Source organism: Molossus molossus, unplaced genomic scaffold (assembly GCF_014108415.1).
Source record: "Molossus molossus isolate mMolMol1 unplaced genomic scaffold, mMolMol1.p scaffold_m16_p_7, whole genome shotgun sequence".
Taxonomy (NCBI): Eukaryota; Metazoa; Chordata; class Mammalia; order Chiroptera; family Molossidae; genus Molossus; species Molossus molossus.
Genome location: NW_023425401.1, coordinates 91,901,838 through 91,924,746, shown reverse-complemented (window position 1 = coordinate 91,924,746; position 22,909 = coordinate 91,901,838). Strand labels below are relative to the sequence as shown.

The 22,909-nt window shown below is 44.8% G+C and overlaps 2 protein-coding genes across 2 annotated transcripts; both read right to left on the bottom strand.

Moving 5' to 3' along the window:
* Window positions 1–5,581: 5,581 nt before the first annotated feature.
* On the bottom strand, window positions 5,582–13,602 carry FAM71F2 (family with sequence similarity 71 member F2). Its single transcript, XM_036247409.1, has 4 exons — window positions 13,346–13,602; window positions 12,596–12,780; window positions 10,656–10,905; window positions 5,582–5,704 (listed from the first exon to the last, which is right to left on the bottom strand). The coding sequence occupies exons 1-4, from the start codon at window positions 13,496–13,498 to the stop codon at window positions 5,582–5,584; spliced, it is 711 nt and encodes a 236-aa protein (XP_036103302.1). The 5' UTR covers window positions 13,499–13,602.
* A 7,025-nt stretch (window positions 13,603–20,627) lies between these two features.
* On the bottom strand, window positions 20,628–22,669 carry HILPDA (hypoxia inducible lipid droplet associated). Its single transcript, XM_036247258.1, is given in 3 exon segments — window positions 20,628–21,154; window positions 21,157–21,375; window positions 22,482–22,669. Coding segments are annotated over 2 exon segments (189 nt in total). The 5' UTR covers window positions 21,308–21,375; window positions 22,482–22,669; the 3' UTR covers window positions 20,628–21,116.
* Window positions 22,670–22,909: the final 240 nt, after the last annotated feature.

The window sequence follows — 22,909 nt, the reverse complement described above, 5'->3', positions numbered from 1 at the left end:
GGAACCTAGCAACTGTCACACAGCAAGAGCCACCGGGTCAGGATGCTGCTGTCCCCACTATCATTTCTTTGTAGGGATGGGTGACATCTCTGCTCAAGACACAAAATTCAGGAAGGAGCATCTAGTTAGCCAAGTCCATATAATGAATGGACCCAAAGCGTCACAGGAGAGGTGGTTAGTGGAAGGAGGAAAGAGAGAGTTGACTGGAAGAGGCCACCATGGGAGGAGCAGTTTCCTTCTGTTAAGGGACATAGCCAGCATTATGCAACTACAAGGGAGGGAATAATTATCCGGACCCCATTTTCTCTCTCCCTCTGACCTCGTATCTGGACAAGTCACTGGCCAAAGCCACCTGGAAACCATTAGTCTCTTCTAAGTTCAGCTTCTGGATGTCTCTCACTCGGTTTATTTGATTGTTAACACTCCAAAAGAAATTTGTTTTGTTTTTATTTCTATTAGAGGCAGGAAGAAACCCACAAATATTAGGCATCGTCTCAGCTCAGCTGTTTGTTCTGACCCAGTCTCCCAAGGTTTTACTACTCAGCCTGACTGAGATGCACAGGGAGGGCAGTCATGTTCCTTCTCCCTTCACCACTCTCTTTCCCATAATGTGAACCACAGAAAGCAAATCCTCCAGTTTTGATTCGCAGACCGAGTGGTTCGAACACTATGGCAACCATAATGGCCTCCCCATGTCTCCAAAATAGAGCTTGGTGTCTCTCTCATACACTCCCTAAAGGTAGGACGCTTGTCCATCTGTCTTGTTCTCTCTAATATACCCAGCCTGGAGCACAGTGTCTGGTACCTAGCAGGACCTTCCTAAATGCTTACTCAATGTTATGGTAGTATTCTCCAGGTAAATATTCTTCACGTGTCCAGAGGTTGGCCAGAGCCTCTGCCCTATCCCTGATATGCACAGAGACTGTGTCTTCCCTTTTGCTTTCATTAGGTCCTGGTGGGAAGGGTCATATCAATTAGGACTTCCATGACAGGTGGTCACCGTCTTCCTTACCAGAATCCATGTCTTTTTTTTTCCCTCCAATTTTTATTCATTTATTTTTGTTACAGATGTTTCTCCTTTTTACCCCTAGACACCCTCCTCCCCATACCCGCCCCCCCCCCAGCATTGTTGTCTATGTCCACTGGTTATGCACACATGCATATAAGTTCTTTGGTTCATCTCAACCATCCCCCTAACCCCCCTACTCTGAGGTTTGTCAGTCTGAACCATACTCCTTTCTATTATCTCTAGGTCTGTTCCATTCATCAGCCCACCTTGTTCATTATATTCTACAAATAAGTGAGATCATGTGGTATTTGTCTTTCTCTGATTGGCTTATTTCACTTAGCATAATACTCTTGAGGTCCCTCCATGTCATCTCAAAGGGCAAGAGATTGTACTTTCTTACAGTGGCATAGTATTCCAATGTGTACATGTAGCACAGCTTTTTTATCCACTCATCTATTGATGGACACTTGGGCTATTTCCAGATCTTAGCGATTGTAAATAGTGAGAAGCCATGTCTTCATTAAGACTTCATAGTTTTACAGTAGGGCAGTAAAAACTCAATTTCTTGCCTGAGGTGAGCGGGGCCACACAAAGTATTTCCCAGTTGGCCACCATCCTTCTGAAGATTTCTTTCACTTTGGACTTGGAGCAGCCCTGCCTGTTATCCCCTCTCCCTATGAAAGAGGAAGTTGGATTTCTCGCCAGGCCCTTTCCTCTGCACTGGCTTTTTGGCTTTGCTTGGCTGCTTTCGGATTTTAGCTGAGCAGAAGGAACTTTCCCCACTTATTTTCCCAAGGAGTGAGCTCCTGCTCCTAATCAGTCCTACCTCCCTCCCCCACTGCATAGCACGACCTACAACAATTAGGGGCTCACTTAGAGGTTTATTGGTGAAAGTTTAGAGCCCCTTGTTTTAAATACCATCTTACTTCTCCCATGGTCACTTGGCCCACAGTGGGAAAACAGCATTGTAGGAGGTTGTAGCCAGTGCACTGACTAAAGCTGGGAAGACCAGCCTGTTTGGCTAGGTGTCAGGCTCCCAGCAAGTTCTCTCCTTCAGGAACTGGCTACAGGAGCTGGCCGGAAGTACTCGGAAGTACTCGTCTAGATGCTCTTGTTCCCAGAGGCTGTGGCCTAAAGCGGTTCTCATGGATACACTCAAGATGACTGGAGAAGCCACAGCAAGGGTGTCTTGTTGGAGCTGTTGGAATAGTTGATTTCAGCTGGCAGTATCTGTGTTTCTGTTGGAATCCAGGAATTTGGGGTCATTGAAAACAATAGAAGAAAAAGAAAGCATTGTTAAAATTTCGATTTAATAAATGCTTCTTAATTATGTCTTTTCAAGCATAAGTGCCTTTCACACAGATGTAAATATGGAAATGATCGGCAGTGTCTAAGAATGACTTCAGTGGAGAAAGCCAAGCAGGAGGCAGGCTGGAGCTAGGGCTGCTCTGCTGCAGTGGGACAGACACCCCCTGAACCCCAAGCTCTGCTCTGGTGTGTTGAGAACCCAATATGTTATGACTCAAAGGCAAAACCTGAACCCACGGGGATCAGCCTGACACCCACTATAACCTACCTGGGGTCAGCAGGCATACAAAGAAAACCTTCAGACGGTTCTCCAAAACAATAACAACTTAAAAAAAAACCCAACCACTTAATGTGTCTAGAAAAACACACAGTGTGGCTAAAATGTTGTAAAATTTTGATTCCAAGGGAAATACGTACGTATTTTAAATGAAAACTATAAAAAAGTACCAAAAACAAAAACAAAAAAACAAACAAACAAAAAACACCCCACCCCTTACACTGTTAACTATTCAGAGATAAATGCAGTGAGGTTTTTCTTTTTAAAGTGAAAATAATTTGAGAGTTGCTAGAGACTGGCAATGTAGCTGAATAATCTAATTAAAAACAACTCTTTGCCATAAAACACCCAGAAATTTAGATAAAAAGTAAAGAAAAATCCTAGGGGTCAAAAATTAAAGACCAGAGAAATATGAACTGAAGCTAGGATCGCCCAAGGGACTTGCTAATCTTGGTAACCAGGGTTTGGTGACAGAGGAGATAAAATCTTGGGCCCTCGCCAGGTGGGGAGTTTACTGAGGTATTTGTACAAATCCAGGACTTTCAAAGCACCTTCTCGGCAAAAGGGTACACCAGAAAGAAATTCATCTAGTGCCACAAACTTATCAATATCAACCTGGATTCTGGGTCAAAAAGGAAGCCTCTTTGGAAAATTCTGATCTTTGGGCCTATCCTTATGCTGGTTTGAGGTCTGACACACGGTCCAAGAACTCCCAAGCTGAGAGACTAATATAAAAAATGTCTCCTGCCCAGCCTGTGTGGCTCAGTGGATTGAATGTCCTCCCATGGACTGAGAGGTCCTGGTTAGATTCCCTGTCAGGGCACATGCCCGGGTTATGGGCTCACTTCTCAGTAGGGGTGTGCAGGAGGCAGTTGATCCATGTTTCTCTCTTAATATCTCTGAGGCATCTGGCAGAAGCAAACTTAAAATGGTTCTTTGGGGCATCCCCCATCCCCAATCCAGGCAACATAAGTCCAACAGATAAAGGCCTGTTTGAGATAAAAGTGACAGCTACAGATAGCGCCAAGGCCCACCCGGTATCCGTATCTGTGTGGGAGGAAGCAGAGAGAGGCAACAAGACATCTGACACACTTGAAAACAGGAGAGCTTCTAAATCTCCCACAGAGTCTCAGTGGCACGTGCAGCAGGCCAATCTGAGAAGAAGAAAACTGGAAGTAGGAAACTGGGGCCGAGTCTGAAGGGGCTGGAGTAGGATGTGCCTTATGAACTCTCAAAACCATCAGAATACTCTCCCTTGCAGAACACAGCCTCACAGTAGGGGAAAAACGCTGGAAATGGAATCCAAATTGAGTATTACAGGAACGATAGAGCCCAAGGAAACCTGGCTGATTTGGCTCAGCGGTTAGAGCACTGACCCACGAACCAAAGGGTCATGGGTTTGATTCTGGTTAAGGGCATAAACCTGGGTTGCAGGTTCAATCCCTGACCCCAGTCCTATTATGCAGGAGGCAGCCAATCGATGTGTCTCTCTCACATTGAAGTTTCTCTGGCTCGCTCTCTCTCTCCCTCACTTCCACTCTATCTAAAAATCAATGGAAAAATATCCTCAGATGAGGATTAGCTGAGAGAGAGAGAGAGAGAGAGGGAGCCAAAGGAAAGAGCAAGGTCAGCTAAAGATAAGGGAGAGGAACATTTCCCAAGGTCATTAACGCTTCACAAAAATGACACCAAAGGGAGCACTAGAGCCAAAACCAGAAAGCTACCGTGGCCCATCTGTTATTCTCAAAAGTTCAGAAAAACCATTTCACATAAAAATAAATTGCATCAGAAAAGGATCAAAATCAAACCCCACACAGAATCATATAAGAAAAAATATGGCCCGCTGGTGTGGCTCAGTGGTTGAGCATTGACCCGTGTACCAAGAGGTCGCTGGTTCAATTCCCGGTCAGGGCCCAGGCCCAGGTTGTGGGCTGGTCCCCAGTGAGGGGCATGCAAGAGGTGAACAATTGATGTTCTCTCTCTCAAATCAATAAAGAAAAAAAAAATAAATAAAATAATAAAAATAAAGAGACCAAAGGACATTTTGTATTCTTTTAAAAAACTTTTTTTTTCTTTATTGATGTTAGAGAGAGAGGTAAGGAGAGGGAGAGAGAGATGGAAATATTGATGAAAGAGAACACTGATTGGCCGCCTCCCGCATGCCCACCACTGGGGATCAGGCCCATAACCTGGGCATGTGCCCTGACCGGGAATCGAACCGGTGACCTCTTGGTGCGTGGGTTGACGCTCAACCACTGAGCCACACCAGCCAGGCAGGACCTTTTATATTATAAGAGGGAGTCCATATGCTATGGGGCCTGCCCAGAGTACCAGCTTTGACTCAGAGCAAGAGGAAGATTTCTCCCACTGAAAAAATTATAAAGGAAGACAAAAATAAATTTGCATTTACATGGCATCCAAAAGTTGAACTTTTGGCTGCGCGGTCTTGCTTTGGGTTTCTATCACTCATTATAGAAGAAAGCTACTACAGCTACCCAGTAAATTAGGAAAACTTTGAAGCCAGCAGTGGTCGTCCCTCTGGGTTACTGACTCTTCCATTTTACAGAAGAGATAGATGAGGCAAAGAGAACTCAGGATTGTCTTACTCAAGGGACCCTTGTGAATTGGGAATGGAGACAGTTAATGTCTAACTCCACGAACCTGCTTTATTAGCTTACCCTCATCCCCTCTACAGAGCATCTTCCATATGAAAACGCTGGGGTCTTCCTAGAATATTCAGATCACAGACCCTGTTTTCAAGGACAGGCTTACAATAACATTAAGGGGAAAGTCACATGTATAACTGTCTAGAATACAAAGAAAAGGGGAGCAGGAGGTCAATGGGGGAAAAAAAGAAACATTTGTAACAAGAATGAATTAATAATAATAAAAAAAAAGAGCTGCAATAGATTGGCAGAAGGTGTCACTAACCCCACCCACGGCTTTGCGCTGTGGGAAGGGGTGCTGGAGCTGCCCGGACGGAGGACTCACCTGTCTGCTGTGAGCTGGGACCTTCCTGAGAAATGTGAGAAACTATCACTGGTCTGCTTGGTTTCCAACAGCATGAAGCTTTCACTGGGCTGGGAGGATAACAGGAGGCTGCTTTCAGGCTGCATGGAGAAATTTATAGTCAGATGACCAGGTCTGCTCCCTGATATTTCTTGGCCTTCTCTGGCCAGAACATTGAAGGAACTCACTTGAGTCTTCCAGCCTAGTCCTGGGAACCTGTTCCTTAAACATTAAGCCCCAGAATTACCAGACAAAACAAGGTCCCAGAAAGGATCACCTCCTCTCTCTGGTGGGCTTCTGTGTATACTTTGCTCAAGCACCAGCTCTGAAGGTTAAGAATCAGAGCAGTAGAACTATTAAAACTGACTTTGCTGTTGTTGTTGATCCTCACCTGAGGATATTTTTCCATTGATTTTTTTTTTTTTATCCTCACCCGAGGACATTTTTCCATTTTTTGTTCAGGTAGAGTGGGAGGGAGAGAGAGGAACAGAGAGAGAGAGAGAAACATCGACGTGAAAGGGACACATCGAGTGGCTGCCACCCGCACGACCAACCGGGGCCTGGGACAAACTGCAACCGAGGTACATGCCCTTAGCGGGAACCGAACCCAGGTCTCTCGGGACCGCAGGCCGATGCTCTAACCGCTGAACCAAACTGGCCAGGGCTTCTTTTTTTTTTTTAGATAGGTTAGGGAGAGAGAGAGAGAGAGAGAGAGAGAGAGAGACATTGATGTGAGAGACACATTGATTAGTTGCCTCCCTCATGACCCCAACTGGGACTGGACATTGAACCTGCAACCCAGGTACGTGCCTTTGACTGAGAATGGAACCTTCAGTCCACAGGCTGATGTTCTAACCACTGACAAGCCAGGGCTAAAGCTGACTTTTTTTTAAATTATTTTTTTATCCTCACCCGAGGACATTTTTGCATTTATCCTCAAACAGAGCAGGAGGGAGAGAGAGAAACATCGATGTGAGAGAGACACACATTGGTTGCCACCCACCCGACCCCAACCAGGGCACGGAACAAACTACAACCGAGGTATGCGCCCCCAGCAGGAACTGAACCCGGTCTCTCTGGTCCGTGGGCGACGCTCCAACCACTGAGCCAAACCGGCCAGGGCTAAAGCTGACTTTTTTTTTTTTTTAATCCTCACCTGAGGACATTTTTCCATTTTTTGTTCAGATAGAGTGGGAGGGAGAGAGAGAGAGAGAAAAACATTGATGTGAAAGGGACACATCGAGTGGTTGCCACCCACACGACCAACCAGGGCTGGGGACAAACTGCAACTGAAGTACACGCCCTTAGTGGGAACCAAACCCAGGTCTCTCTGGACCGCAGGCCAACGCTCTAACCGCTGAGCCAAACTGGCCATGGCTAAAGCTGACTTTTGAAGTCAGTGATGGTGTAACTAAAACACACGACTTAAATAAAACAAGGAAAGTGTTTAAGAGTCTGAAATCTGAATGTTTTAGGCTATCCAATCTATCATGCTTTTCCTTCCTGTACTTCTACCTAAAGAGGTCATGGGAGAGCCTTCTGTGTGTCAGGGAAAAAAAAGAAAAGAAAAGAAAAAAAAAAAAGGCCTTAAATAAAAGTAAATCCTTAGGAGAAATATTGCTAAAACTTGTGACTAAAGGGTTAAAATTTTTGATGTATAAAAAGCTTTATTTGCCCTGGCCAGTTTGGCTCAGCGGTTAGAGTGTTGGCCCTCGGACCAGAGTCCTGGGTTTGGTTCCTGCTAAGGGCACGTACCTTGGTTGCGGTTTGTCCCCGGCCCCTATTGGGGTTGTGTGGGTGGCAAACAGTTGATGTGTGTCTCTCACATCGATGTTTCTCTCACTTTCTTCCTCCCTCTCTCTCTTCCTCTCTCCCTCCCTCTCTATCTGAAGATGAATGCAAAAATGTCCTCGGGTGAGGATTAAAAAAAAAAAGCTTTATTTTAAAAATATAAAGCTGCCAATAAGAAAATGGCCAAAGAAAAACCAGACGGTGGGTAAAGAAAAAAATGTTATAATGTTCAAACTCATTGAAATAAAAAACATGCCACTTTTTTTACCTATTGTTATTAGAAAAAATTTTTAATTTTTAATTCTCAATTGTGATAAGGATATAGTGTTATAGAAACTCTTATATTATTGGTGAGAGTATAATTTGATATAAACTTTCTGGAAATAATCTGGCAATATGTATCAAAAATCTTAAAAATGTTCATACCCTTTGAATTCTACTTCTAAAAATCTATTCTGAGAAAAAAAGAACTGTGGAAAATACCTATACATGCTTGTTTTACCATCATATACAATGATAGAAAGTTAGAAACAACTCTATCTGATTTTAGGGGACTAAGGTAAATTTTAATTCATTCATACAACTGAATAGTATGAAATTATCAAAATGATAAGTGAAGAGCTTTTAAAGCTTTTAAAATTTTATTTATTGATTTGAGAGAGAGGGGAAGGGAGAAAAAGAGAGAGAGAGAGAAACATTGATTTTTTTTGGGTTCCACTTACTTATGCATTTATTGGTTGCTTCTTGTATGTGTCCTGACCGGAAATTGAACCCACAACCATGGTGTATTGGGACAACGCTCTAACCAACTGAGCTATCCGGCCAGGGCTACAAAGAGCTTTTAAAAGAAATGGATCTCACAAAACTACAATGAGATACCAACAATACAAGCAATAACAAGTGTAGGAGAGGTTGTGAAGAAAAGAGAACCCTCATTCACTGCTGGTGGAAATGTAGACCGGTACAGCCCCTATGGAAAACAGTCTGGCAACTCCTCAAAAAATTAAGAATAGGGCTACCATATGACCCAGCAATCCCTCTTCTGGGTATATACCTGAAAGACTAAAAAATATGTATTCACAAAGATATATGCACCCCTATGTTCATTGCAGCATTATCCATGGTGGCCAAGACATAGAGACAACCGAAGTGTCCTGTGATAGAGGATTAAATAAAGAAGATGTGGTACATATACACAATGGAATACTACTCAGCCATAAGAAACAATGAAATACTGCCATTTGTGACAACATGGATGGACCTAGAGAATAGTATGCTAAGTGAAATAAGTCAGGCAGAAAAGGCGAAGAACCATATGATTTCATTCATGTGTGGGATATGAAACTAAAACTTGTGAACACAAACAGCAGTGTGCTGGTTGCCAGAGGGAAGGGGTGAGGGTGTGGTGGGGAAAGGGGACCTAATATATGGTGACTGAAGGTGATTTGACTTTGAGTGGTGGGCACACAATGCAATACACAGATCCTATAACATAGAAATAGAAACTCACACCTGAAACCAATATGATCATATTGACCAATGTTACCCCAATAAATTAATTTTTTTAAATTGAAAAAAGAAATGAATCCCAGACAAGAAAAAGCTAAAGGGGTTAATCACCACCGAACTGGTATTACAAGAAATGTCAAAGGGACTTCTTTAAGAAGAAGAAAAATAGATAAAATAAAATAAACAATAAAATGGCAATAACTACATACCTATCAATAATTACTTTAGCCCTGGCTGGTTTTTCTCAGTGGTTAGAGCATTGGCCCGTGGACCAGACAGTCCTGGGTTTGGTTCCTGCTAAGGACACATGCCTCAGTTGCAGTTTGTCCCCAGCCCGTTAGGGTCATGTGGGTGGCAACCACTCGATGTGCCTCTCTCACATCGACCTTTCTCTCTCTCTTCCTCCCTCCTGCCCCATCTGAAGATAAATGCAAAAATGTCCTCGGGTGAGAATAAAAATTAAAATAATAATAATAATAATAATAATAATAATAATTACTTTAAATGTAAATGGATTAAATGTTCTAATCAAAAGACATAGGGTGGCTTAATGGAGAAGAAAACAAGTCCCATATATATGCTGTCTACAAGAGACACACTTCAGATCAAAAGACACACACAGACTGAAAATAAAGGGGCGGAAAAAGATATTTTGTGAAAATGGAAAACAAAACAAAAAATAAAATAAAATACTGGCGTAGCAATACTTATATCAGACAAAACAGACTTTAAAACAAAAAAACTATAACAAGAGACAAAGAGGGACAAACATTTCTTATGCAATAGTCAAGATATGGAAACAACTTAAGTGTCCATAGATATATGATTGGATAAGGAAGATGTGGTACATGTATACAATGGAATATTACTCAGCCATAAAAAGAATAAAATTTTGCCTGGCCGGTGTGACTCAGTAGTTGAGCCTCAATCCATGCACCAAGAGGTTGCCGGTTCAATTTCCAGTCAGGGCACAGCCCAGGTTGTGGGCCTGATCCCCAGTGGGGGCATGCAGGAGGCGGCCAATTGATGTTCTCTTTCATCGATGTCTCTCTTTCTCTCTCTCTCTCTCTCTCTGTTCCTCTCTCTCTAAAATCAATAAAGAAAAAATATTTTAAAAATTTAATTTACAGCCCTGACCGGTTTGGCTCAGCAGTTAGAGCGTCGGTCTGTGGTCCAGAGAGACCCAGGTTTGGTTCCCGCTAAGGGCATGTACCTCGGTTGCAGTTTGTCCCCGGCCCTGGTTGGGTTGTGTGGGAGGCAACCACGCGATGTGTTCATTTCACATCAATGTTTTTCTCTCTCTCTCTCTCTCCCTCCCACTCTATCTGAACAAAAAATAGGAAAAAATGTCCTCAAATGAGGATAAAAAAAAAAAAAAATTAATTTACAATGAAAGACTAGAAAGAAATATGCCAAATGTTCCAAGTGATTGCTTGGGACTGAAGAAAAATGGGGTGATTTTTCTGCAATTTTCTGATTTTCTGAAGAGAGCATTATTCCTTTATGATACTGAAAAAAAATGAACAAAGAACAGAAAACACTTTTGAGTTAAGTACCTTATGGCTCTTTTTTAGAAAAACTAAATTAACTTGCTTTAATAGGTGTGTGCATATCGTTGACCCTTGAAAATGGTCTTCGCATCCCCTGGGGACACTAGCTTGACTATTCATGGATCCTTACAAGGGGAGGCAGTGTGCCTCCAGTCCCCCCCACCCCCCACCCCAGAGAGCTGGGTGGGAGGGCCCCACTTACTGTTGTTTCAGTGGAGCTGCTGGACATCTTGGGTACCAGGCAGTGAGTGAACTGGATTCTCGGGTCTTTGGTGGTGATAGACAGACCTTTCTGCAGAATTTTTACCAAGCGGATCCAAAATTGAAACACAGTCTCTGGGTGCTTTTCGTGGAGCCTCAGGTAGTAGATCTTTTCAGTCACTGTCCTAATCCGCAGGATGCGCTGGAGCCGGTCACAGATTTGTAGCTCCACAAACTTCAGGGGGAGAATCCTGGACACAATCAGGAAATTCCCATAGTGGAGGAGCCCAGGATTTGAATCAATCAGCTGGTGTCTACCTAGAGCTTGGCTAACCTCACTGGGCTTCCACCTCTGCTTGGGTGACGCACGAGGGAGAGGGCTTGTGCTCTCAGAGTGGACTGATTACAAGGACAGACTCTTCTCTGATTTAGGGCCTTAGTTATTAAAGACTCTGCCCACATCAATAACAAAGTCTGATGACTGGTATAGACTATCTGTTTTAATCCTCATAACAACCCTTTGATGAAGGAAATATAAGTATTATTAATTCCATTTTACAGATTTTGAAACTGAGGCTTAGAGAAGCTAAGTGATTTGCCCAAGTTTAGATATTTAAAAAAGTTATTTTTAATTTATTGATTTTAGAGAGAGAGAAAAAAGGCAAGACTTTGCATTCTTTGATTGCTTTTTGTATGTGCCCTAACTGGGGATCAAACCTGCAACCTTGGGGTGTCAGGAAGACTCTAACCAACTGAGCTACCCAGCCAGGGCTAGCCAAGTTTAGATCTTTTTTTTATGTTAATCCTCACTAGAGTATATTTTTTCCACTGATTTTTAGAGAGAGTAGAAGGGAAGGAAGGAGGAAGGGAAAGAGAGGGAGAGAGAGACATCAATATGAGAGAGAGACTTTGAATGGTTGTCTCCCGCATGCACCCTGATGGGGGCCAGGAATTGAATGTGCAACCCAGGTATGTGCCTTGACCAGGAATCAAACCCACGACCCTTCAGTGAATAGGCTCATGCTCTAACCATGTAGTAACACTAGCCAGGGATTTCCTCCCCCCACCCCTTTATTGATTTTAGAGAGAGAGAAAGTGAGAGGGAGAGACAGAAACATCGATGAGAGAGAACAATGATTGGCCGCCTCCTGCATGCCCCTCATAGGGGATTGGGCCCACAATCTGGGCATGCGTCCTGACTGGGTATCTAACCTCTTCGTGCATGGGTTGATGCTCAAGCACTGAGCCATACCCACCAAACTTTTTAAAAAATTTATTTATTTATTTTTCAAGTTTAGATCTTAAGAAGGAATCAGGACTAAGGTTTTCTGACTCCATTTCCAGGTCCCCTTTGTTCTGTATCCTGATTAACTCTGTTGAAAGAGTAAGGAGGGCCCTGGACAATTTGGCTCAGTGGTTGAGTGTCGGCCTCTGGACCAGAGTAGTCCTGGGTTCGGTTCCCACTAGGGGTACATACCACAAAAAAAAAAAAAAAAAAAAAAAGAGTAAGGAGACATCCTGCACATCAGTATTTTTTTTCAAGCTCACATCTCATAATTCTATTTGACTTTCATACACTTCACCCCCCCTTTTTTTTAACCTCCCTAAGTCTATATTGACAAAGAAAGCCCAGATCATCAAAAACTAGGCTGACCCACAGCACCAAGCACAGTGCTTGGTCTATGTAGATGCTAAAAAATACTTGTTAAATGAATGAGTGAAGTTCTACATAGTTTGTGCACTAAGGAACACTGTCCTTTCTTTTAATTTTTAAATTTATCTTTATTGTTGAAAGTATTACAGATGTCCCTTCCTCCCCCCTCCACTGGCACCCTCCTCCCAGCTCCCACCTGTCCTTTCTTTTCATCTAAAGCCCGGCTGCAAAACAATGCAGTCTGTCATCCCACCCCTTCTGGCCCCTCCCTGAGGGCGACTCTTTACCTGCTGAGGGTGATGACTGGAGCACTGTCCGGTGTGTTCCCGGTGGAAAACTGACCCTGGGGCCAGGTGACATTGGCCATCAGGAGGATGTTGGGGAGTGGCAAAGAGGGCACAGAGGAGGTTACCCCAAGGATCATGGTGGTCGACCCTTCACAGACATTCATCCAGTCCCCCGGCTTAGTGACCTAGAAATCAGTCCCAGGTACTTGGGTCAGAGAAGCAGAAGACAAGAGTGGAAAGGATACAGGAGCTAGAAACAGCACAACTTAATGACAGCTTGGAGCACCCATGATTCTTACATGTGTGCGACACACTGGGCTGGGCCATGATCTGAGCACCCCTTATTGTGGCTCTCCCCAAATAGACCAGCTCATTGGCAATAAGAACGCGGTGTTGCCCTTCTTCATATCCTCTGTATCATCTAACTTTAGAAGGATGAACTAGTAAGAAAAAGCTGAGTGACACTAAAATGTTATTCTTCCATCCTCAGGTAAAAGAAGCTAGCACAGGTTTCCAATGGTCTGGAAGGAAGATTGTGCAAAGAAAGTTCCAGAAGGGGAAGAGAATGAGGAAAACCCCATGATGCTATAGGCACAAACAGGTGAACTTGAGACCCAGATTCTCTGGTGTCTCTAGCCAGAATGGCTTCTTTCTCCTCCCCAGAGCTTTGAAAGACCACAGAATTTCTGGACCAACCACTGGAAACAGGTTTTGGAAAAGGAAAGAGCTGACTCTGAGCTGCACCGTTACCTGGATAAAGTTGCTTTCAAACACCACAGATTTGGAGAACAAGTTGAATTCTGGAGAATGAATCAGTTGACAAAGAAGGCCATCTTCCACTCCAAGTTCTACTCCAGGGCCTGGTTCCCTGACCTCAGGAGGGAGGCCCCTAATTTTATTCATTGGTTCTTAGGAAGGATGGACTGGGGAACATCCCTGGGGCTCCACGCAGACCCGGCCCGACTCCAAGGTGTTGGGTGACCACTGCTCCCCGGCAGCCTCCACAGCTCCACCTCTGCTCCTGACCTGCAGGCTGTGCTCCAGGCCTGCAGGGCCTGCCTGCCGGCTCACAATGGCAGGAATGACATCAGGAATGCAGTGGCAACAACAGGAAAGGAAGAACAGAAGAGGAAAGGAAGAATTAGGGAGGAGCGGGGCTTTTCTCTACTTTTTACTCACTACAAACCAGTAGTAATGCCCAGCTGGTGTGGCTCAGTGGTTGTACATCGACCTATGCACCAGGAGGTCGCCATTCCCAGTCAGGGCTCATGCCCAGGCTCGGGGCTCAGTCCCTGGTGGGGGATGTGCAAGAGACAGCCAATCGATGTTGATGTTTCTCATTCATTAATGTTTCTTCTTTCTCTCTTTCTCAAATAAACACATATTAAAAAAAAAAGTACGCATAACGAATGGACATGGACAACAAAGCCAGGGACGAGGTGGGGGGAATGGGGAGGAGGGTGTCAATGGGGTAAAAAAGGAGACATATCTGTAACAAAAATAAAATAGCCCTGGCCAGTTTGGCTCAGTGGTTAGAGCGTCAGCCTGCGGTCCAGAGAGACCCGGGTTCGGTTCCCACTAAGGGCGTGTATCTCGGTTGCAGTTTGTCCCCGGCCCTGGTTGGTCATGCAGGTGGCAGCCACTCGATGTGTCCCTTTCACGTCGATGCTTCTCTCCCTCTCTCTTCCTCACTCTCTCTCTCCCACTCTATCTGAAATGGAAAAATGTCCTCGAGTGAGGATTTAAAAAAATTAAAAAAAATAAAATAAAATAAATAGATAAATAAATAAATAAAAAACTATGCGGGGCCAGTGTGGCCTGGTGTGGCTCGGTGGATTGAGCGTCCTCCCATGGACTGAGAGGTCCTGGTTCAATTCCCAGTCAGGGCACATGTCCAGGTTTCCGGCTGGATCCCCAGTAGGAGCCATGCAGTAGGCAGCTGGTTGATGTATCTTTTTCACGGCAATGTTTCTATCTCTCTCCAAAAAAAATCAGTAAAAAAATTTAAAAAGAAAACTAGTAATAAAGAAGCCTATTTCATTTTCCCCCTAACCTCCCTGCAAACATGAGGCAACAGCAGTGAGCTGGCCAGAACAGCAGAAACCCACAGCCTTCGCTCCTCCCCCTCAGGGAAGCCCTTCACAAACTTGCTCTGTAAGTATAATTTGTGCCTGCATAAGAATTGCCTCAGGGGAGAAAGAGCTTATTATTGACGTATTTTGCTATACTGCATTTTGAAGAGTTATGAAAAAGAAAAAAATCATGATGTTGGAAAAGGGCTGCATACTAGAAATTGACCACCAATTAGTTCAGCGATATTGTCTAAGTCACTGAGTTTCTTCTGTAGTAAAAATGAAAAGCTGGCACCGGAGTTAATGCCCCAAGTTAATAATCAATAGCGATTTAAAATTCATACTTGGAATTTTCTAAATGTGCTCTACGTAAGCTCATCTCCATGTCCTTTCTCACTGATTGCTCTACGGGGAAACTCTTCCCTAACTTGACCACCTATTCATTTTTTAAAATTCAGATCATTGCCTTGGCCAGTGTGCCTCGGTTGAGCGTCGTCCTGTGCACTGAATGATCACTGGTTCAATTCCTGGTCAGGGCACATACCTGGGTTGCAGGTTGCTTGGGGTGCATACAGGACACAATGGATTGATATTTCTTTCTCTCTAAAATTAATAACAAAAAAATTGAGATCCCCTAAGAAGCTTTTCCTTAACTTCCACCTTCTGCCCACAAATAACTTTATGTACCCACTGTCCTATACACATTCTATCATAGAACCAGGAAATGTTATTTGTTTAAATGCTTCTCCCCCTACTGTTTTATGTACTTTATCTGAAATAGGTAGTGATGAGATCTTAGTCAATGCCTGGTACCAGTAGGTGCTGTAAGCAATGTATCAGGATAGGCCAAGTTATGCTGCAGTAACAAAAAACCCCAAACCTCAGTAGCTTAACACAACAAAGGTTTATTTCTCATTTATACCACATATTCATCAGGGATCAGTTGAGGGCTTTGCTCCATGGCATGCCTGCTCCTGGACCTACCCTAATGGAACAGTTCCATTTGGAGCATTGCTGGTCACTGCGGTGGAAGGAACAAGAGGGTTTTGAACCTAGAATTGACAAAGTCACTTCTACCCACACTCACTGGCCAGAACTAATTCATGGCCCCATCCAACCACAAAAGAGTCAGGAAGTGCAATTCTCTCATGTGCCTAGAAGGCCAGGGCAGAAATATTTGGAGAAAATTAATGACTACCACTAATGACCTGCTAGTCAATAATCATTCAGCTCACTATCCCTCCTGCAGGTGGAATACATTCACTAAGCCTCCTCCAAAGGAGGCAATCCAAGAATTCCATTTAGCCACAACATCAAGTTCAACTTCAAGAGTCTGAGCTGTCCAGCCAGTGTGGCTCAGTGGTTGAGCATCTACTCATGCACCAAGAAGTTGCCGGTTCGATTCCTGGTCAGGGCACATGCCCAGGTTGTGGGCCTGATCCCCAGAGGGGTGCATGCAGGAGGCAGCCAACTGACGTTCTCTCTCATCGATATTTCTGTCTCTCCCTTCCTCTCTCTCTAAAATCAATAAAGAAAAAAATTTTTTAAATAAAAAAAGAATCTGAGTGATGCACAATAGTTTCTAGTCCAGTTTCAGATGTGGCTTGAGATGGAGATCTACAAACTAAAAAGATAAACCACGTGTCCCCCACATCTAGTATATAATGCTGGAATCCCCAGGGACAGGATAAATGCAATAAGGGGAAAGGGGGAAGAATGGGAAACATAGCAGCCCAGTGATCATGTTCCACTGAGCAGATGTGATGAAGGCAAAGGAAATTCCCTTGATTAGGGCCCCCTTCTGAGTCCTGGGAGTGCATCCTTAGGCAACTGCTGTTTTAAGCTACTGAAATTTTAGGGTTGTTGCTACAACAAAACCTAACCTAATGTGTCCTTGACTGGTACAGAGATTGGAACCTAGGGGGCAGTGTTGCAATAAAAAACAAACAAACAAACAAACAAACAAACAAACAAACAAAACACAAATCGTGGTATGTGTGACTAACTTATTTGGAAGACAGCAAAGAGATCTTATTGGAAACTGGAAGTTTGGCAACCCATGTGATACAGTAGCAATTTGGTAAAACTGTTGCCTGCAGTCATTTATAAGACATACCTTAATCTAATTTATCTAAAAAATTAGGAGAGTCAGGGAACAGTTTTAGGAGCTTGAACGGAATACTGTTGGTTGCTATTCATAAAGCACCACAAGATAAGTTAAGAGAAAAACTGGCTAGCTTGCAAGCAGGCGAGAGATCTAGAGACTACAGAAAATCAGTGCGCTTGCAGGGTTCACAGAAGCAACTGCTTTTCATCCATAACTGGTAATATATCAAATTGAGAAATGTTTGGGATGACAAACACCAACGAGCTTTTGTAAGTAGAGTGACTTTTCTGGTTTGCCCAGAAGTGTCCCAGTTTTAGCCCAAGTCCTGCATCCCAGAAAATCCCCCTGGCTAGGCAAACAGGAAAAACGATTTGCAGGAAAAATTAAAACATCTGTTGTTGAAACCTCCAAGATTACTTTATTTTAATTATTTTTGTTACAGATTCCCCCCCCCACACACACACACCCTCCTCCCTATACCGCCCCCAACCAAGCATTGTTGGCTACGTCCTTTGGTTACACATACATGCATATAAATTCTTTGGTTTATCTCATCACCCCCCACAAGGCCTCTTCCTCCAAGATTATTGTAGAGCAGCGATTATCAACCGACATGCAATACCCCCAAAAGGGGGCATCTGTAATACTTTCAACAATAAAAAATAAAACATGCAATACCTATTTAGTCAGGGGCACTGAACTCTTTTCCCTTATTGTCAAAAAAAATGACAGCACCCAACACAACAGTCATCTGGTGTGAATGAATCAAAATTCTATTTTTTTGTCAGACTGGCAAAGAAATATGTTTTGGTGTGCCTCAGAATTTTAGTAGTTTATATGTAGTATGAAATGAAAAAGGTTGAATAATTTGTGTGTTAGAGCAAAGGCCTCATTAAGGTTGTGGTACCCAGTAAACCATTTCAACTAAACTGCTTGGGAGAGACTTAAGGTGCAGCTCTCCAGCTGACAGTTCGAAATACAGTGATACCTCGGTTCTCGAACGCCTCGGTTTTCGACCAAATGGGGATTCGAGAAACTTTTGTCTCGGAATCCGAACAAATATTTGGAACTCGAACTTCCGAGATGAGCCGAATGGCGTTCATTCGGCCCAGCGCGCCTTGCTTGCGTCATCAGTGTGAGTGCAGAGAGAGTCACGCTTTGTGGAGTCACGCTTTCCTATTGGTTTCATTGCTTCGGTTCTCGAACAATTCGGTTCTCGACCGTCCTCCTGGAACGAATTATGTTCGAGAACCGAGGTATCACTGTACCTCAAATTAGAGGCATCTGAATGAGAAAATATATCAAATTTAAGAAATACGTCTACAAAGACAGCCACTGGCATGTGAAACTGCCTGAAATCAGACATAAAGTACCAACCATGTGTTTAAAATTTTTTTCTTTATTGATTTTAGAGAGAGGAGAGAGATAAAAACATCAATGAGAGAGAACATAGATTGGCCGCCTCCTGCATGTCCCCCACCGGGGATTTGGCCCACAACCTGGGCATGTGCCCTGACCGGGACCAGGAATCGAACCTGTGACTTCTTGGTGCTTGGGTCGACTCTCAACCACTGAGCCACACCAGCCAGACCCAACCATGTGTTTGTTTGTTTATTTATTTATTTATTAGTGGTATGTGCCCATAGCGGGAACCTAACCCGGAACTCTGGTCCGCAGGCCGACGGTCAACCACGGAGCCAAACTGCCACAGCCCAACCATGTGTTTAAATACTATGCTACCAAAAGCTGAATCATATAAGCCCAGCCAATCACAAAGGACCAGGGACTGGAAGGTTGGAGGTTGGAAATACTTGACCATCACTAATGACCACCACAGTACAATAAAGATGGCTTCTAGGGTAGTGGTACTTAAGCTTAAGAACACTCAGGGAGGCCCAGCCAACGTGGCTCAGTGGTTGAGCGCCGAACCACTCATCAAGAGGTTGCTGGTTCAATACCCACTCAAGCCAATTGATGTTTCTCTCTCTTCCTCTCCCTTTCTCTCTAAACATCAATTAAAAAAAAAAGATAAAAAGTCAAGACATGGGAGCCAGCTCTCATCTAGCTAGAGCCCACCCATGCCTTGTATCTTGACTGTTCTCCTAATCTCTAAGGGACCTTATTAGCCTTGCAACCACGGGAGCAGCAGGCAGTGGCAGCTCTTCCTGGGTTACCCCCCCCCCCCCCGAACTTGTTTCCAAGGCCCTCTTTTTCTCTCTGTTGCTTCTACCTTAAACCCTTTGTTTCACTGTCCTCAGCTTGAATAAACATACTTTCAAAAACAAATAAAGAACAGTCAGGGAACAAAACTGGTTTGGCATAGGACACCATGCTCCCTTTTAACCTTTTGGCAAAAGTAAATCCAACTAGCCCTGGCCGGTTTGGCTCAGCGGTTAGAGCGTTGGCCTGCGGTCTGGAGAGACCCGGGTTCGGTGCCCTGAGTGGTTCCCGCTCAGGGCACGTACCTTGGTTGCAGTTTGTCCCTGGCCCTGATTGGGTCATGTGGGTGGCGACCACTCGATGTGTCCCTTTCACGTCGATGTTTCTCTCTCTCTCCCTCCCTCCCACTCTATCTGAACAAAATATCGAAAAATGATAAAAAAAAAAGTAAATCAAATTCACCATATATAAATTGACATGCACACCAAGATGAGAGTGAAAATAGATATACTATAGACATACCTCATTTTATTGTACTTCGCAGATGTTTTTATCAACATCGAGACAAGACCCTCTAACAACAAAAAGATTATTACTCACTAAAGGCCCAGATAATGGCTAGCATTTTTTTTAACAATACAGTCTTTAAGATATATACATCGCTTTTTAGACATAATGCTATTACACTTAATAGACTACATACAGCATAGTGTAAACATAACTTTTATATGCACTGGGAAACCAAAAATTTCATGTTTGACGCTTTAATGTGGTAGTCTGGAATGATCATTTTTCTTTTCTTTAGAGATGGATAGTCAAGAGAGGACTATAATAGTCTCGGCCTAAGCTCAGAAAAATGGATCCAGACAGGCAAGACCCAACTGCCCCTGTTTCCAAATTCAGATTCATGTACCTTGTTTTAAACAAATTGTTTTAAGCACTTTTTTGCTCCAAAGTTTTAAGATGTTAAACCTCAGATCTATGAATTAAGACCCTTCCCTCACCACTAATTTCAAGGGCAGAAGTCAACATGACACATAGTGGAAATATGTATTCAACTTTATTTCATTAGAAAAATTGACTTAACACCCTGGCCGGTATGGCTCAGCAGAACCTTGGCCTGTGGACCAACGAGTCTCGAGTTTGATTCTGGCCAAGGGCACGTACCTTGGTTGTGGTTGGTTCATCCCTGGCCCTGGTCAGAGTTGTGCGGGAGACAACAAGCCGACGTGTCCCTCTCACGTCGATGTCTCTCTCTCCCCCTCTCTGAAGATAAATAGAAAGATATCCTCAGGTTGAGGATTAAAGAAAAAGAAAAACATTCACATAAGCCACATGGTGGCTATAATGCCTATGTACTGAGCAGGCTTTGTTTTCCCACTGTTCCCTTCAGGCCAATACACACTAGGTTGGAGGAAGGACTTAAAAATGTAAAACAAGCCCTGGCCGGTTTGGCTCAGCGGTTAGAGCGTCGGCCTGAGGTCTGGAGAGACCCGGGTTCGGTTCCCGGTAAGGGCGCGTACCTCGGTTGCAGTTTGTCCCCGGCCCTGGTCGGTTGTGTGGGTGGCAGCCACTCGATGTGTCCCTTTCACGTCGATGTTTCTCTCTCTTTCTGTTCCTCTCTCTCCCTCCCACTCTACCTGAACAAAAAAATGGAAAAATGTCCTCGGGTGAGGATAAAAAAAAAAAAAAAAAAGTAAAACAATGAGAACTGGACATTGAACAATTCACCTTCCCCCTCCCTACTGCTAACTCCCATCTCCTTCAATGTTACCTCCACACAGAGGAGCTGACATGAAAGAGAAGCTGACCAAATAAATTGATCATAAGCCACCCAAGTCCAAAGGAACTCTTGGCAGATGTTTAGGAAGTAGGACTGAAAACACCATCATCTCCCAACAGCTGAAGTTGCAGCACAAGAGCTGTTCTCCAAGGACAACAGAGCATACAGCAGACTCCAGTGAAATCACTCCATCCCATCGCCACAGGCAACACTCACACCTGCCTATTAAACAGGCTCTTTTTCCAGGGCATGAAGCATCCAGATTGAAGGGGCCCTTCAAGGGCCTAGTAACAGTTCTGTTGACACTGATGCTGAGCTTGCCTGCCCAGAAACTAGGACACCTGGTTGGACAGGTTTGGGCCAGTGTTCCAAGGTTACAGCTGATGTAGGGGGGTCTTATCACACCCCTCTGGATGGATGTTCTGGAAGGCTCTTGGGGGTTCTGTGCTGGCTAGATGACCTCTGGTGGTCCAGGAGCTCCCTGGTGATGGGTTCCCCAGTAAGCCCCCCAGCGACTCCATCAGTCTAACAAAGATGGAAAGTAGGGTCAGCACCACACCTAAGAGATAGAGGTTCAACACATGCTTCATAGCTGAAAAGATCCCACTCCTTTGTAGAGCAGTAGAGCTGCCTTCCTCCTCTGGAAGGCCTCTGTCTCCTGAGGAAAGAGAAGCAAAGTCAGTCTAGAGCCTTTTGGGATATGCGTGCATCTGGCCCTGACCCTTCTCCTTTCCCATGGGGCTATGGGAGAGGCCCAGCCAGCCAGCGATACAGGGACCCACGGATGTTTTTCCAAAGAAGCTCAAGCATATTTAGACTGTAAACTCCATGGCTGAGGAGCCAGTCTTGCTTCTCTTTTCATGAGCATTCCTTAAAACTTTCACTTCTTTTTAAAGTAAAAACCTTTATCCCTGGCCGGTTTGGCTCAGCTGTTGGAGCGTTGGCCTGTGGACCAGAGTCCCAGGTTTGGTTCCTGCTAAGGGCACGTACCTTGGCTGCAGTTTGTCTCCGGCCCTGGTTGGGTCGAGTGGGTGGCAACCACTAGATGTGTCTCTCTCACATGGATGTCTCTCTCTCTTTCTCCTCTTTCCCTCCTGCTCTATCTGAAGATAAATGCAAAAATGTCCTCTGGTGAGGATTAAAAAATAAATAAAGTAAAAACCTTTATTTCTCCTGCCAGGTGCCACAGTCCAGGGACCAGAAACCTTCCTGAAGAAAGAACCCAGTCCTTTTGTAGGGAAGGGGGGGGGGGGGAGGCAGGACTATAAGAATATGCCCTTGAGAAAGCAACTTGCCTGGGAAGTCTCCCTCACATCTCATTAAGGTTCGGGTTAATCATAAACTTTTTGAAGGTCAAAATAATTCTAAGGGAGTCAAATCTATAAAGTTCACTTAGTAACAAATATACTCCGATACCCACAGTGTGTTAAGCACCCCGCAAGGCACTACAGCTACCCGGGCCCAGCCCTCGAGGAGCTTACAGTCTAGGGGCGACAGGCAAGAACACAGGCAGTTGCAGAGAAGGAGATGCCAGGAGCGCTCTGGGAGGGCATGGCATGGACGCCTAACTTAGCACCGGGGAGCATGGAGTGGGCCACGTGAAGGAAGCAGGGCTGGGGAGGCTGAGTGGGGACCGGGTGGGGGCAGAGCGAGGAGGGAAGCTCCAGAAGGCTTAGCCACAGCCCGGGGAAAGGAGACCGCGGACCCGGCACGCAGGCCGCATGATGGGGGCAGGGAGCTGGGGAAGCCCAGAGGGCCGCTCACCTCCAGGAGGAAGGGCCGGGAGTGGCCGGCTCGCTGTAACAGCAGTTCAGGCAGGAGTCGGGAGGAATGTCGGCCAACGAGAGCGCTAAGTTGCAACCCAGACAAACCTTGGAAGACAAAGGCGCAGTCAGCAGCAAGAGGCAGAGGAAGGCCACCGCACCACTCACTTATAGCCGCTCTCCAGCCTGAGTCCGCGCACGCGCACTCGGGCCCGCACGCAGCGCTCTGCCGCACGTCGCTCGTCCGCGGCCCCGCCCCCGACGGCGGTGGGCGGTCTGGGGCGGTCCTGTGGGCTGTGGCTGGGATAGTCCTGTGGGTGCCGGTCTGGGTTGTTTCAAAAATACGCACCATGTGTCTCTGAGTCAGTGAGATTGGCTGTGACAGGCATGTGTGTGTGTTCGACTGCTTTTCCTGCTGCAGGAAACTTT

Bases quoted from the DNA above. Each gene is read 5' to 3' on its own strand.
- FAM71F2 (XM_036247409.1), bottom strand. From the start codon at position 13,498: ATGAATAAAATTAGGGGCCTCCCTCCTGAGGTCAGGGAACCAGGCCCT. The intron at 12,781-13,345 runs GTAACGGTGCAG...ACTGATTTCTAG, and splicing joins TTGAAAGCAACTTTATCCAG to GTCACTAAGCCGGGGGACTG. The intron at 5,705-10,655 runs GTAAGTGGGGCC...TTCTCCATGCAG, and splicing joins GCAGCTCCACTGAAACAACA to CCTGAAAGCAGCCTCCTGTT.